Source organism: Alternaria viburni, assembly GCF_023758015.1.
Source record: "Alternaria viburni strain BMP 2772 chromosome Unknown scaffold_14, whole genome shotgun sequence".
NCBI lineage: Eukaryota > Fungi > Ascomycota > Dothideomycetes > Pleosporales > Pleosporaceae > Alternaria > Alternaria viburni.
In genome coordinates this window covers 536,465-552,381 of record NW_026055783.1, presented here as the reverse complement: position 1 = coordinate 552,381, position 15,917 = coordinate 536,465, and the positions used below count along the sequence as shown (strand labels likewise).

The window sequence follows — 15,917 nt, the reverse complement described above, 5'->3', positions numbered from 1 at the left end:
GCGTTGAGCGAGAGCGGAATTATATAACACGTATTCGCTGAATATGTTCTTGGTCCATCCATGACCGGTCTCGCTCAAAGGCAGCGACTCCTACTCGCTCGTACACGTCACTGCCCTTTTCTGCAGCGGTAACAAGTAAGCCATAATGGGTCAACAGACGGTCGTTTGATATATCCTGCATTCCCAGAACGACACATTTCAGTTCAATGGATGGAATCCATTCAGATTGTGGGCCACGATCGAAGAATACACGATCATCGTACTGCTTGTAGAAGTCTCTGGCGTCGCCATGCAGAGCTCTCGGGCTATCACCGAAGTGTTCACAGTTGTTGAATGGTGAATCGAGGTCCGGCTTCCAGTCCACAGTGCCGAATGGAATATCCATGAAGCATATAGCTCCCGTCACTGCCATCCACGACCATGAGAGCACCCGCCTATTCTTTGGATAGTCGATCTTGATCATGTCTCTATTTAGATCCGCACGTCGCCAGAGAAGTGTGCGGCGTAAGTAGCTGCGCTCCTTTGGATGGTCAAGAACGCCGTGCTGTGCCTTTCCGAACAATTTCGCAAATCGCGATTCGATCCCGGCCATACCTAACGACCTATCTGTGTAATGGGTAAAGTCAAGTCGGGAATATTTCTCGTATATCTCTTCGAAGAAAGCGATACGCATTCCTTTGTATCGCTTCAACATAGCATCGGGGAATTGAGGATCGGACAGGAAAGACGTCTTGTGGCTAGCGTAACGATGAGCTTCTTTCCCATTGTAGAAGGGTGTTGGTTTCACTTACTTGTATAGCGTTGTCAGCGTTTCGCACCTGATTCCTGTTCCACACTCCCAATAGACTTGAACCTCTGTGAAATGAATGATACGCCGCGATAACGCGCGTTCTTGAAATACCCATCCTCTTCTACTCAACGCCGACTGCTCTACATCGCGTTCGAAATCATCGATCGGTTCGCAGAGATAGATCATGTCTAAGCTACCCGGATGGTTGGCATAGGAGAGGGGGCAGTGAAGTCTTACTTTGCGATCCGCTTTCAAAAAGCCATCATCGCTCCCGTTTGCACAAGTCGCCGAAAGTGTAACGTAGGCACATCTGAAGACATCGTCCATCTTCCTAATCTCCGCTCGCAGATCCTCCTCATCGTCTTGAATGATACAAAGCGCGTCTACCCATAGATATCGAATTCCGAGACTTCTTGTAATCTTTACGGCGTCTTGAAAAGTCCGCGGTAGCATCTTGAGATCAAGATGACTTTGCCAACCTTCGAGCTTGCTACGACTTAGAAATTGGAAACTTCCATGTAATGACGGGGCACCCCAACGGTGTGTTAAAGCCACGTATTTGTCGTCTTTCCTCATATTGTCGCAATCTAGACGCAATATATCTGAATCCCAGCGACCTCGATCATCTTGATTACCTCTTGGATACAACTCGACCAGTCTGTGAGGCATAGTTACTCTTGTCGGTTTGCATTCGTGACAGAGATCACACCATTTGATCCACCTCTTCAGCAATTTGACCTGGGTAGAACTTCCAGGGCCCGGTAAAACTGGCAAGCCTCTCTGGTAAGTATCCGGAAACCGATTGAGGCCTGTTTTCAGTATCAGTAGTAATTCGCAGCAATAAAACCCACAACTTACCGGGACTTGGACCTATTACTAACGAGAGTAATGGAGGCTCTCCCCTTCCCAAGGTCAACGAAGACCCCTCCCTTAGCACCATTTTGTACCTGTTCTCTCCAGTCGTGTGGTTCATCGCCATGTAGATGACGGCGCACAGAGAACACATTGCACGAGAAGCTTGTGCTCTTTCGTATGATACTACGAACGATCCTCCTGAGAAGATGCCCGTTTCAGTGTGCGAACAATTCTGACATAAAGGAGTCAAAATCGGGTACATGGGTGCGAGCCTTTTGAATTCGTCGCTGTCTAAGGTGCCGAAAACGGTCTTTGCAAAAAGATTATCGAATTGTTTTGTCCATATATCCAATGCACCGGGTATTGCGTAGGGATTTTTCGTGTTGGCAATTCCGCCGTTTTGTCGTCGCTGGTAATACAGACGTACCAGATCGCGAGATTTCTGCTGATGACTTGACATCAGAAAGTTGCTCATCGATTGCCGGGGGGACCATTCACCTCTAGGCGAAAGTTGGATGTCGACAAAGGCATCAGTAACTTGCTTGGTATCGCTGGTCCTCGCCCGTTCGGTCCGCTCATGTTGACCCTCGGGTTGTACATGTAGTAGGGAATACCGTGAGTTGTCGAGCTGATCCTTGCAAGTTCCCTGCATGCATCTTTGCCCTTTGCTCTCCCTGGAATAGGAGACGTGTATCCGACATCTGATGCAGGCGTAATGTAAATGGGTACTTCCTCGTTGTCAGCGGATGGGTGGTAGATGTCGCTTGTATCTTGCTCTGTTGAATCTGGCACCAGTAGCCTGTCTCTTACGAAGATCAAAAGCTTTCGTAGAGCAACACTGTAGCATTGATCTCCGTCTGCTAGACATGTGTCGGTCATGTGTTTCATCCACGAAACCACTACTGGATTAGTGGTACGATTTTCGCTGTCGCGCAACCAGAAAGCGTCGAACTCCTCGGGGAATGCCTGCTGACAGAATTCGTCAAGTTCGCGAATGCCGTAGACTAACCAGATTATCCACTCCAGAATGATGCAGCCCATGCCCCACATGTCGTAAGACCTTGAGATCTTTCGGCCAACCTCCGGAGGCCTATATCTGAGTGTTCCACCTGGAGATGCTGAAGGCTTATTTCTTGCATGTGTTGGCAATGAGTGTATCTTGGCCAGACCCAGATCTGCGATCTGAAATATTCCACGGTGCGGTCCCGAAGATCGAAGAATATTCTCCGGTTTGAGATCTCCATGTCGACCGTTCAGAGCAAGCCTAGACGGATTGTTGTGCCACTGATCGAGTGCTGCAACGAGTCCTTGTATCTGTTCAATACTCCAGCTTATGAGGTCTGCATCCCGAGACCAGTTCTCCTCGTTGTTCCAGTACGACCGCAAGTTGCCTCCGTCCGCCCACTGGAACAGCAGGTGGCTCGTGAAGTTCTGCCTGAAGCCGCCGACGAATCTCACGATATGTGGATGCTTCAATTGCCTCGCCAGGTCTAGCGCATCGAGTTCACTTTGATCGGCACCGGCTTCCTTGTTTCGCAGTTCCTTGATGGCAATCACGAGATTGCCCTATTGCTGTCAGCAAATCGTTGATATGCTGAGATGAATGTACTGACCGAACTGACTGTTTGATGAGCATGGTGTATGGTAGCCTTGTGTAACAAGCTGAAACTGCCCCCTTCACCTTGAGATTCGCATGCGATAAAGGGCAATCGGCAGTCTCGGTGTAAGTTCTCCATCGTGCTATCGTTCCTGAAGATTTGGGGTAGAAACACCCATTGCTCTTTACAGAAGAAATGTTTCTCCTGTGTCCTCCATTTGTTAAACCACTTCCACGCGGAAGAATCTCGCGCAAAGCCGTTGAGAGAGATGAGACGTGGCCCTTCGAGAGCGATGGGAAGGTATCTGTCGCCGAATTCGAATCTTTCTAGGTTGATAGCCCTGCGGACCGCGTCTCCATAGACTAAGGTAGCAAACGTTTTTCGCGCGTGTTTCGTAATGTACTTGACAAGTGACGAATCATATTCTCCGAAAGCAGCTTTGTCTAGCTCTTCTTTGATAGTATGTTCGGTGATTAGCGATTCGAAGTCGTCCTGAGGGAGGAAATCCTTCTGGGAGAACTCGCTGTACGTGAAACGGTCGACAATTGCATCGTACAGTCCACATTCCTGGTTTCGGCCCATGTCGTCATCGGAAAGCTGTTACAATACGGTATCAGTAGGCTTCGTCTTGTAACCGTAGATTTTCACCTGAGACAGGAAAACCAACGAAGTGGAATAAGTTCGTTCGTACATGCTAGAACATACCGACATGCTGCTGGTGGGATGTTCCAATGACATCATCAGATGTGGTGCGACACAGCCTTGAGGCAGTGCGGAAGGCGTAGCAGAGATTTGCGACGAAACAGCGCACAACGCGTGGAGACTTGTAGTACCGGTCAGTTATCGTAGTCGGTAACTGGCTTGTTCTCCTGACACAGGGCCATCAAAGCGATTTAAGTAGGTAGCACTATGCAGCCTCAAAGTCGGACAACAGAAGGTTGAACTGGACGTCAGCGGGGAACAAGTCCAATCGCAATGCGAGTGATGGCAGCCTCCACCATGTATGTTGACTCCCAAACCACCTACTGGTGAAATGCAGAGCATACCTATGGCGGCTTTGGAATGACATTCACCGGTAAGAAAGCATACTGACTGGCTTGAGTCGTTTGGGACGCTCAGCCCTGCATGTAAGTAAGATTGTGCCACCGCGACAGCACATCCATATCCTGACTTGTATCACGATCGACTTGAAACCTCAAGCCTCTGCGCCTAGATGATTTGACGAGCGCGTATGCAAAGCCGTCTCGGAGTTTCGAAGTCTGACCGGTACAAGGGTGGCATACACCTTGCAGCACCCTGTCTCTTTTAATTACCACTGATTACCGACTAGGTGAGAGGGCTGTGTATCGCTGATAGGTGCCGGATGACATTTAGTCTGACACTCGTAATTGCCGTATGCAGCCGGCCAACGATCGTCAACGCCCCCGTACAGTGGAACGTGCATAGTGTTCGCACGATAGGAACGCATCATGGGGCAATGCAATGCATGTTTCCCGTCACGTTGTGAAAGAAGACCAGCTCAGTAGTATCGTCGTGATTTGTCGGTGTTGAGCCTCAATTCAGCTCGGTCAGAGCCCAACCGTCATCGCCGCAATCTCGATCGCTTATGGAATGTCGCTCATCAGGAAGTGAGGCTCGGAATCTTGTTGAAATCTACCACGAGAAGGACTCGACGAAGGTGTTTTCATCGCAGTGAACGTGCGAAGACGACGTCGCATCGCATGTTTTTCCCCGTGGTATAGACTTCATTGTCGTCGACCGGCCAGGCGCGTCGATACGCAGATTTGAACGAGGGATGTAGAGAGATTGTGAGGCTCAGATTATCTTCGTATCGATTCGCCTCGGACGCGCAGGCCTCTGTTCGCGGTGCTGGTATTGGTTGCGTAGCCGGTTGATACAAGCGCTTTCAGTCATCACACCCTCGTCCGGATAATCAGAGATGCAGTCGACGGCTGCTGAGTCTTGACCGGAAAGCTAAGTGGCGCGATACTGCAATGCATGGACGGCACAGAGACAAGTTGCCGGAAGCTGTGGTTGCGGGTTGTTGGTGGTAGCTGAAGACGCGCGCGGGGTGCGTGCGACCAGCTCGGCCCGGGAGCTGTCGCCCCACAAATTTCGCGATCGGGGCCGCCGTAGGGCTACTCGTTCGACGCACGGCACGAGGAACCATGGGATGATACGATGAGAGCGCTCGCTCTGAAGAAAGCCAGATTACGTGCATTCGTTACGAGATTACTGGTATCAATGCTATGTGTACGCTACTGACAGTACGCCTCCGCCGTTTGCAGAGAGAGTTCGAGAAGAAAACAGCCATCGAATATGCATGTGCCCTCGGCATTCCATGCATACAGTAAGCGCATTGATGCGTATCTACTGCTTATCGTTTTGCGAGTAGATGAAGTTGGCAGCAACAGGCACGAGGCCATTGTGCTCAGCCCACTCTCGCACACCACCACCCTCCTTCCCAGTACCCCAATGCTGGCGATCCTCTGGCTTACTCACATGAAGCGGTTCGGTTGTTCCGTTCTTTGGCGCAAAGACGAGGAACACGTAGCGATGCTTGCCTGTCTTTGGTGGTGGGCCAGGAGGCTTGTACTCCATCACGTCTTCCGGACCGTCGTCTGTCGACTCGGTCTCTTCTGTAAGACCAAACTCTGGTAGGGGTAGAATCGAGAACGTGTTCGGCGCTGTGGTGACGTTTGCCGCAATCCAATGACACATTTCTGACCATGCTGGATTATCGCGGGATGGCGCGTCGGGGTCGGTGAGTGTGACGACGTAGCTCATGTCGGAGGTACTGTGCATTCCGTCTGGACTTGTATCATCATGCAGAACAATCGTGGGTTGTTCTCCCAGATAGTCCGGCTCGATGGTATTGCCGAGTTTGGCCTTCGCATCTGACCAAAGAACGGACACTGTGAGACTAGGCAGGAAGTCATCAATGACTGTAGGAATTATCTCAGCCTGCTGAAGTCTGGGAAATGTTAGTGCTGTGCTCGCAGTTTTGATAAAATTCCTTACTTGGTTCGAACGGCCTGGACGTTCTTGGGGCCGTTGAGTATCAATGGCCTTTGCTCAGTTGGTAGCGCAACGGCGCAAAGCGGCAGCAGGCACGTCAGCCCAATCGAAACCTGGGAAAACATCGTGCTGGCGAAATAGCGGCTTGTCGATTTGGGGATGATCTTTCAGTGTCAAAATAGCTTCAAGCCTCGTCGTTATCCAGGATGTGTGCACCAGAGCGTTGAGATGACCTCAGGAACGTTATCGCGTGAGGTAGGCCCTTATGGGGAGGAGTCTCCACCCAACCTCGTCGTGCGTCATTCGTACCTCAACTTATGCAGATCCACAAACGTTCGGGGAAGCTACAACATGATTGGGCAACGTCGATCTTGCAACCCTTGGATAGCGCGAGTCATACAGATGTCATATTTTGATTGTATTTCTGCTAGGCTGGTGTAGCTCTACGGGTATTCGGATAGCACGCTCAAGAACAGAAAAAAGACAGGAAACCGCCAACGTAGAAGACATGTGTCGCTGAATCAGCAACCCTCAAAATGTTCACAAATCTGTGCCTCGCAGAATGCACTGCTGTCCATCACAAAACCCATGTTCTGCGAGACTTGATACTCGGCAAGCTCCTGAGCTCCTCGGCCTGTCATAGTGCCTGTGCAGTCGCGAAGCAGAACACAGTCCCATCCGTAAGAGTAGGCATCTGAAACGGTGCCAAAAACACATTGGTCTGTATTGACGCCAGCGAAGAGTAGTGTCTGTTTGCCGGATGCGCGAAGGTACTCGTGAAGGGGCTCCTTCTCAGACCAAAGTCCCGACATGCGCGTCTTATCGAAGAACAAATCGCCAGGCTGAGCGACTGCCTTGAACGGGTCGTAGAGTTCGGCGTTCCAGGTCCGCTTGAACAGGCACCTTCCCTGACCATCGGGCAGCTGTGCGCCAAGTCCGACGTGCCATCCCAGAGTCTTGCTGAAGCCTCGCTGGATAGCAGGTGCCATCTTTTTCAAGTCATGGTCGCTGATTCCCCAGTTCAGCCAGGCAATTTGGATTCCCTCTTTACGGCATCTCTCGATGACTTTCAGAGTCGGCTCGATAGCGGCGATGCCTGCGGCGTGATCCCGATAGAGTGGGTGAACAAAGTAGTTTTGCATGTCGACAACAATCAAAACCGAGGTGCCAGGGTCAATCATGAAGCCGGTGTGGTTGCGATCTTCCTCATCGCACTCGAAGACCATCTTCTGCTGGGAGCCCCGAGACAGATCGAACTTCTTGGTTGCGGGTAGGTAAAGCCATTGTTCATCCCCTCCAAACGGGATAGGTGCTGTGCAAGTGATAGTCCCCACTGTAACGTCGTTCTGCTGTTCTTCGGTGGTAGTAAGTGTGAGAGACTCCGGGGCCATGGAGGCGTCGGAGATGATGAGAGCGAGGTAGGCGAAAGCTGAAAGCGGCAGAAACCCAGGGTAGATTTAGGGCTGAAAGTTGGTGTGGAGGTGTGAGGATGATCAGGAAGGGGGAGAACAAACGAGAAGAAGGCACGCTACCTTTGTAGTCGGTGTGCGAACGCTCCTGCTGCGTTCCAAGGTTTGTTTGCGGTGAATATGATAACAGTGCTTATCACAATGATAGGCTTCCCTCGGGAGGAAGCTTGGTCGTAAGACAATGAATCAGTCATAGCAGTGTAGACCCTATCAGCTTATGCGGAGACGGACTTCCGCAGGGACTTGGAGGCTACATGAGCCTTTCCCAATTAGCAGTAGAGTACGTCGAAGCGACCTGACGATCACAATGCATTCCCCAAGATGCGGAGATAGGAGCTGGAGATCTTCTTTGATAATTTGGTGTTGTCGCGTCTGGCCGCGTCTCGCAGCGAGATAAGGCTGGAGGGCTTGATAGATAGCCGTCGCCTAGTACAAGGGAGATCCCGGGGTCCGACAATACCCGAGCGCGAGCCAGCGTACGCCAGCGTGTCCATGGTACTTTCTCAGTGACCAGAGAGGTAATGCGATACTACGTGGCCGGACTAGGGGAGTGTAATCCACATATCCTCGAGAAATCACAGGCGACTCGTGCGCCAGCTGTGTTGCGAAGCCAGCCAGTCTTATGTTGTCCATATCCAATGCTGACCACGGGTCGTGCATCACAGGCACTGCTGATGCTACTCATGTGGTAGAAAAGTCTTGTCCTGTTACTCATTTGCTCGTGTGCACACTCTACATACGGTTTGCTGCAGCCTGTACACCATGTCCGGCCTTGGAGCCGAGCCGCATGCTGCCTCGCGTGTGGTGGCGTTCGCAGGGCTCGCGACCAGCAGAAGAGGAGGTTTCAGCAGCCGTGTGCTTGCTTTAACACCACGGGTGCGCGTGGCCACATGGCTGAGGGTGCTACCTCCTTTATGCGAAAGGAATGAACAATATGACCTAAGATTAAGGAGACATGTGAATGTTGAATGTGGGGTGGCTGCCAGGTGGATTGCCATGCTGGCCGTCACGTGCACCATCATCAAACCTTGGAACTTTCAAGCGAAGTGACGACGGAGCTGCAGCAAAGGCACTCCATCACGAGCCTCTGACCCGACGAAGCCGCCATCAGCCACGATCACTTCGCCGATCCCGCATCTGCACCGTGCAACACTATCTCCACGCCGCAGGACGACATCGGGCTCACACACGATTCCGCCGTGTTGTTTGGCTGTTCTACCAACAACCGGACCCTTAAGGAGCAGAGAAACCACACATAACCACCAGCGCAATGGCGTCGCTGGGCGAGGAGCTCCTCAACATTGTCAACAGGCTGCAGGATCTGGTCTTCAACACAATTGGAAATGATTCCCTAGATTTACCCCAGATTGTATGTGCGCCCCAGCCCGAGAAGAGAATGCGGTGAGCGCAGAGCAGATTCTACGCAGCTCTGCACAATCTATCAGGAATCTTACTAACTGTCTCAGGTCGTCGTGGGATCACAATCATCCGGAAAGTCGTCGGTACTCGAGAACATCGTCGGCAAGGACTTCCTTCCCCGTGGCAGCGGTATCGTCACACGCAGGCCGCTCATCCTCCAACTCATCAACCTGCCGAGCGAACGCGACGAAGACGACGATGACGAGGTTCACGTGCCACACACACCTGCAAGCGTAGCCGGGCAGCAAGAATGGGGAGAGTTCCTCCACATCCCGGGCCAGCGCTTCTACGACTTTGCCGACGTCAAACGCGAGATCGAGAACGAGACCTCGAGGATAGCAGGAAACAATAAGGGCATCAACAGGCAGCCCATCAACCTGAAGATCTACTCCCCGCACGTCCTCAGCTTGACGCTCGTCGACTTGCCCGGTCTGACAAAGGTTAGTCAGGCAACTTTTTTCTGCCAGGACCCGGAGCTAACTCCCTCAGGTGCCCATTGGCGACCAGCCCTCCGATATCGAGAAGCAGACGCGAAACCTCATCACCGAGTACATTGCGAAGCCCAACAGTGTCATCCTCGCCGTCTCCCCCGCCAACGTCGATCTCGTCAACTCGGAAGCTTTGAAGCTGGCCCGCCATGTCGACCCCATGGGCAAGAGGACCATCGGTGTCCTTACAAAGCTGGATCTTATGGATCACGGTACAAACGCCATGGATATTCTCTCTGGCCGCGTCTACCCTCTCAAGCTCGGCTTCATTGGTATTGTCAATCGGTCACAACAAGACATCCAGGGCAACAAGTCGCTCTCTGATGCCCTGCAAGCCGAGCGGGATTTCTTCCGACACCACCCTGCCTACCGGAATATGGCCAATCGATGCGGTACCCAGCTGCTCGCCAAAAGCCTCAACCAGACCCTCATGGCCCACATTCGCGACCGGTTACCAGACATCAAGGCACGCCTCAACACGCTCATGGGTCAGACACAGCAAGAGCTCGCAAGCTACGGCGACGTGGCTTTTACTGGAAAGGAACACCGCGGCTCGCTCATCCTGCAGCTCATGACCCGCTTTGCCTCATCCTTCATCTCGTCTATCGACGGTACTTCCACTGAGATCTCTACCAAGGAGTTGTGCGGTGGTGCCCGCATCTACTACATCTTCAACTCCGTCTTCGGTAACTCGCTCGAGCAGGTGGACCCAACCCAGAACCTCTCTGTGTTGGACATCCGGACGGCTATCCGTAACTCGACTGGTCCAAGGCCCAGTCTGTTCGTCCCCGAGCTGGCTTTTGACCTTCTCGTGAAGCCCCAGATCAAGCTTTTGGAGATACCCAGTCAGCGTTGCGTGGAGCTTGTATACGAGGAACTCATCAAGATCTGCCACACCTGCGGCTCTACCGAATTGACGAGGTACCCCAGGCTACAAGGAAAGCTCATTGAGGTCGTCTCTGACCTTCTACGAGAGCAGCTTGGCCCTTGCTCAGGTTACGTCGCTTCTCTCATCGATATCCAAAGGGCATACATCAACACAAACCACCCCAACTTCCTTGGAGCTGCTGCCGCCATGTCATCTGTTATCAACGACAAGGAGCAGCGAGAAAAGAAGATTGCCATGGAGGCCGAGAAGAAGAGGCGGGAACAGAGGAGGATGAAGGAACTCCAGAATGGTGCTAATGGCGAAGAAGCCGAAGAGGGCGAAGGCGGCGAGGGTGGAACTCTCAAAGCTCTCCCTCTTCGGAAACACCAGTCACAAACCAGCCGCAGCATGTCGCCTGCCGTCGGGCGGATGATGAACGGCTCGCAGAGCACCACGGCCGCGCTCAACAATCGCAACCGGTCACCTCCTGGTACTGCACGCGACAGCTTCCTGAACTACTTCTTCAGCAAAGATAGCAACAACGCATACGCCAACCCACAACAAGCAGCACAAGCAGCGCTTGACAACAGGCCTGGCAGCCGCCACGTCAGCCAAAACAGCGAGCCCAGCTTTGCCCAGAGCATCCGGAGAGGCGACAACAAGCAGCCTGCTCATGTATTGGCCATGATGCCACCAGACACCGATGACTATGACGCGCCATTGAGCGCTGCCATGAGTGCCCCTCCCCGAAGTCCAAGTATGGGAGGAGACAACTTCGAAGGCGGCTTTGTAAGTTCCTCCAACACATGTTGCCCTGACTGTATGCTAATGTCCAACAGCCATCAAACCCCGAGCAAGCACCTGCGCTTACGGAACGCGAGGCCCTTGAGACCGAGCTCATCCGCCGCCTCATCTCATCGTACTTCAACATCGTCCGGGAAACCGTCGCCGACCAGGTCCCCAAGGCGATTATGCATCTTCTCGTCAACCACTCCAAGGACGTGGTACAAAATAGGCTCGTGTCAACGCTGTACAAGGAGGATCTCTTCCAGGAGCTCCTGTACGAGGACGACACAATCAAGGCCGAGCGCGAGAAGTGCGAGAAGCTGCTAAAGACATACAAGGAGGCAGCCAAGATTGTGGGCGAGGTATTGTAAGAGATAGGTGTTTGGATAATGAAACGAATCGTCACGGGTTCCTTGTAGGTTTTGAAAATGTGCGATTATACAACCTTGGTCCTTCTTCCGACTGGCGTCGTAGGATGGTCGTGGCAAACGGTCGGGCTGGGGCCAAGGTTGACAAAGCGTTATGGAGGTTGGCCGCCGTCTGTTAATATTGTCCTTGGCCGCTCCTCTACGCTTTTCATTTCTACTCTTCTGTTGCCCTGCTGTTTTCCAAGGGTTGCAGGGCGTTTTCCGCGGCTTCGCTTTTCATCTTTTCTGCGCGTTTTGATGTCCTGTGTAGCATAGTACCTGCCCATGGCGGGTTGGGGGTGGAGATGATACATGTATAGAATATATCATTGGCAACAATCATGGTTTTGAGACGTATGCAATGTCTGAAAGGTGCGAATCAGTGATGATCATGAATTCTGTAGCTCAAGGCGTGATCGACATTACTATGAACTGCTTCTCCATATATCCTGTGCCTGTCCTACGTCTACACGTGGATTGCGATGACCCCGCTGGTGGCATGATTCCTGAATTAGTCCCAGTCCTCGCACGATGAGTCGAACCTGCTCCATTCTTGACCTAGTTTCGAGGGCACTACATGACATATGGATACGGACGAGGCTTGAAGAGATCGAACTGAAGCATGTATATTGAAAACGTGACCAACTCGACGTCTATGTTGTACAAAAGGTACATAGTACAAGAGATTGGTATCTCGTAGATGTCGTACCACTATTGACTGCTCTCCCCATCCAGCCGCTTCTCGGCTCGATGGGATCCGGCCGCATTATGCCCATGCTAACGTAGGAAACGGAATCACTCTGGGTGTGCGCTTATTTGTCGGTTATGCCGAGGAGTGTGTTGAGGTCGGCGTTGGGGTCTTTCGGGTCTGCGATGGCTGTTTGGTTGTCAGTATATATTCTGCTGTATCATACACATGGCCAAGTTGGGAATTTTGACATGTGTCGTCGGTCTGACGTACCGCCTGATGACTTTGGCTGTTCTGAGGGGTGGTCCCGTGCCCATTGTTGCTTTGCTTGCCTGATCAATGACTCCTTGTGCTCCCAGTCCTTCTGTGCGGCCTTTGCCCTATCGGCAGCGGATAATGAGAGCTGGTGGTAGGCACCGTAGAAGACGCCGAATCCGAGGGCGGACCATCGGAGGACCTGTAAATACCACTATTAGCCTGGTTGTTCCATCTCTAGAGCTAGCGGGAGGCCCAAACGGTCGTGCTAGAGACCTTGGCAAGCGCTTCGAGGGGCAGAGCGTACGTTGACACCGACGGAAGTGGACATGGTGAGGGTCGTGCGAGGACTTGCGATAGGCGTTATCGAGCTCGTATATGTCCAATGGCAGGTATTCCGGACGGGCGATGAAAAGTCACCGCTGCAGGGGATCCGGAGAGTCGGGACGAGGGCGTCGGGGCGGATGCGAGATGTTGGGCGTTGAGCTGTGAAAGTTGAGGTTGGCTGGCGCAAGATTTGGTCGGGATCGCTGGCTGCGAGCTAGTGCGTCCCTGAACCACCACCGCTTGGCGCGACAGCATCACCCGACGCGCCTGCCTTTGTGTACATTGCACCTGCCTTTGTCTGTGGATAGTTGACGGCGGGGAGGAAACAGCCTCTGGACACACGACGCAGCTTAGATCTTCTACCACAGCGCCGACACATACTCGACCAAGCATCCCACCTTGCACGTCTCCGCCATGGAGTCGACAATGCAGCAGCGGCGCGATGAGATTCTCGCAAAGAAAGCCAAGTTGGCCGAGCTCAAGCGGCAGCGAGAACTGAGGAAGGCCGAGTCAGCCAGCAGGCAATCCGCGACTGGTAGTCCTCTAGGAGAAGTAGGCTACATATCCAATTGCATCTAATCAGTGACCGACTAACATTCCAGGTCCTCTCGCCAACACCCAGACGCAGCGAAGACCTCGACCGCAGAACCGACGTCACCAACCTCATCAATAGCATCCTTGGGGAGAGTAGACCCGGGTCTACACAGCCTGGCTCCCCGGCAGGTGCAGGACGACCAACCCGCCCGACATCGGTAGTCAGCGCAGGCCAACTGAGCAGCGACAATGAAGGATCCACGGGCTTCCCATCCCTCACCGGCATGGTTGACCGAGAGATGCAGACTCTCTCGCTTGCGCCGCTAGCGACAGTCTACGAGGCTGACGGCCAGGTCACCAACGAGGTCAAGAAGGAGAAGGAAATCATCACATACAGCAAGGGTGTACAAGCAAGCATAGAGTGGACCCCGTCGAAAGACCGAGGCATTGGGGGAAGCGACACGGAGCGCGACGAGAGCCCTACGCGGTCACCCAAGAGCAAGAGGTTGAGCCGGAGACAGAAGGAGAGGGACGAGGAGATCCGAGCGCAGCTGCGCAAGGAAATTGAGGAGGAGCTCAAGGTCCTGCAACAAGCGCCCGAAGAGGGTGCACAACAACCAGGGTCAGAAGAGAACTTCCCGTTCAAGACCCTCACAAACGAAGAATTGACGGCTGTCGAGAACTCGGAGGAGTTCATCGGCTTCGTCGAGCGCAGCACGAAAGTGCTGGAGCGAGCGCTTGACCAACAACTTGGTTACGACATCTTGGCAGACTACGCAAATGGTGGTGTAGACGTCGACGATGACGATGAGGGTTACGGTTCAAGTGGAGGCAAGAAGGGTCGCCGCATCAAGGAAATCGCACAGTTCTGGGATGAGCGATGGAGCAAGAAGAGGATGATCTCAGATCTCGGCTTCTCAACAAAGGTATGGAGTGGAGTGGCGTCTGGCAATTATGACACTGACATGCTTCACAGTTCCCAGAACTCGTCCTTGCCTCGTACACCAAGAACCCGTCCGCCCCACACGACCCTGACGGTCTCGTACAAGTATGGAACCTGCACATGCACGATCGACCCGAGTACATCTTCCATGCGCAGTCCGATATCCTTACCGCCAAGTTCTCCCCGTTCCACCCAAATCTTATTGTTGGAGGCGCATACTCAGGGCAAGTGCTGCTATGGGACACTCGCGCGAAGTCCGCACCAGTGCAGAAGACACCGCTCACTGGCTCCGGTCACACACATCCCGTCTACTCGTTAGACATTGTCGGAACGCAGAATGCAAACAACATCATCTCGTGTTCGACGGATGGTGTTGTGTGTGGATGGACTGTTGACATGCTTTCACAGCCCCAAGAGTTCCTTGAATTGACATCACCACCGCCAGCCAAGACAGACGATATGGCAGTGACCAGCATAGCCTTCCCGCAATCGGATCCGACTTACTTCCTCGCAGGCACAGAAGAGGGTACCATTTACCCATGCCATCGCTATGACCGAGCCGGTGCGAAAGCAGGTGTAGACGGCCGCGTAAAGTACGCTGGCCATGCTGCGCCCGTTATGAGTCTAGACTTCCATCCCGCCAAGGGTCAGATCGATCTAGGAGACCTTGTTCTGTCGTCGAGTGTCGACTGGAGCGTCAAGCTTTGGAAGGTCCGCCCGCCGGCTGCTACAGGCGCTACCAACCCAACACTTCCTGGTGCAACGCAACAAGTAACACCCGTTCTCGACATTGCACGCGAAGATCTCGTTTATGACGTTCGATGGTCGCCTGTCAAACCCTCCGTTTTCGCGCTTGTCGACGGAGCGGGAAGTCTCGAAGTCTGGGATATCAACGTAGATGTCGAGGTTCCTGTTCAATCGGTCAAGCCCAGTGACGGTAAGCGTGGCGCGTTTACGAACATGCCAACTGGTCTTGGCTACATGAACAGGAGTCTGAACAAGTTGGCATGGGAGAGGAACGAAGGGCGCAGAGTTGCAGTGGGAGGCATGGATGGCGTCGTCACCATCTTCGAGGTAGGCGATGATCTTGGAGGTGTCCAGACACGTAGCGAGGAGTGGAGTGGCGTCAAGAGGTTGGTAAACCGGTTGGAAGGTCACGGTGATGGTACCAACGGGAAGTAAGATTCTATTGAATGTCTCTCAATGGACACTTCCAGGGCCTGGAGGACGGTTGTGGCAGTGCTTCAATACCCATTTCTTTTCAGCGGAGCATCATTCTGGAGTCGGCAGTTCACTTTCTACCATACCCCAAGCATCACAAATCCACATTCTATACAGAGTACGCGGGCCCAGAACACTACAGGTGTGGCGGTGCATCGACGCTCGTAGCACAATTGCGCACGTCAATTATCCTAGCTCGACGCGTTCTCGTCTCACAAACGGTGATCATGCCCCAACTCATGGTCTCCACG

General features: G+C 52.9%; 6 protein-coding genes across 6 annotated transcripts; 2 read left to right on the top strand and 4 right to left on the bottom strand.

The window, feature by feature from the left end:
- Window positions 1–2,116: 2,116 nt before the first annotated feature.
- Window positions 2,117–3,954, bottom strand: J4E79_006884 (uncharacterized protein; the record flags this gene model as incomplete). The annotated part of the gene is made up of 3 exons (XM_049355752.1): window positions 2,117–3,211; window positions 3,268–3,840; window positions 3,949–3,954. The coding sequence occupies 3 exons, from the start codon at window positions 3,952–3,954 to the stop codon at window positions 2,117–2,119; spliced, it is 1,674 nt and encodes a 557-aa protein (XP_049209781.1).
- Window positions 3,955–5,613: 1,659 nt separating this feature from the next.
- J4E79_006883 (uncharacterized protein) lies at window positions 5,614–6,386 on the bottom strand (the record flags this gene model as incomplete). Its single annotated transcript, XM_049355751.1, has 2 exons — window positions 5,614–6,217; window positions 6,265–6,386. The coding sequence occupies 2 exons, from the start codon at window positions 6,384–6,386 to the stop codon at window positions 5,614–5,616; spliced, it is 726 nt and encodes a 241-aa protein (XP_049209780.1).
- Window positions 6,387–6,801: 415 nt separating this feature from the next.
- Window positions 6,802–7,652, bottom strand: J4E79_006882 (uncharacterized protein; the record flags this gene model as incomplete). The annotated part of the gene is made up of 2 exons (XM_049355750.1): window positions 6,802–6,809; window positions 6,830–7,652. 2 exons carry the CDS (start codon window positions 7,650–7,652, stop codon window positions 6,802–6,804), a joined length of 831 nt encoding a protein of 276 aa, XP_049209779.1.
- Window positions 7,653–9,000: 1,348 nt separating this feature from the next.
- J4E79_006881 (uncharacterized protein) lies at window positions 9,001–11,662 on the top strand (the record flags this gene model as incomplete). The annotated part of the gene is made up of 4 exons (XM_049355749.1): window positions 9,001–9,099; window positions 9,197–9,589; window positions 9,639–11,294; window positions 11,345–11,662. 4 exons carry the CDS (start codon window positions 9,001–9,003, stop codon window positions 11,660–11,662), a joined length of 2,466 nt encoding a protein of 821 aa, XP_049209778.1.
- Window positions 11,663–12,510: 848 nt separating this feature from the next.
- Window positions 12,511–12,972, bottom strand: J4E79_006880 (uncharacterized protein; the record flags this gene model as incomplete). Its single annotated transcript, XM_049355748.1, has 3 exons — window positions 12,511–12,575; window positions 12,660–12,843; window positions 12,949–12,972. The coding sequence occupies 3 exons, from the start codon at window positions 12,970–12,972 to the stop codon at window positions 12,511–12,513; spliced, it is 273 nt and encodes a 90-aa protein (XP_049209777.1).
- Window positions 12,973–13,382: 410 nt separating this feature from the next.
- Window positions 13,383–15,627, top strand: J4E79_006879 (uncharacterized protein; the record flags this gene model as incomplete). Its single annotated transcript, XM_049355747.1, has 3 exons — window positions 13,383–13,520; window positions 13,571–14,428; window positions 14,479–15,627. The coding sequence occupies 3 exons, from the start codon at window positions 13,383–13,385 to the stop codon at window positions 15,625–15,627; spliced, it is 2,145 nt and encodes a 714-aa protein (XP_049209776.1).
- Window positions 15,628–15,917: the final 290 nt, after the last annotated feature.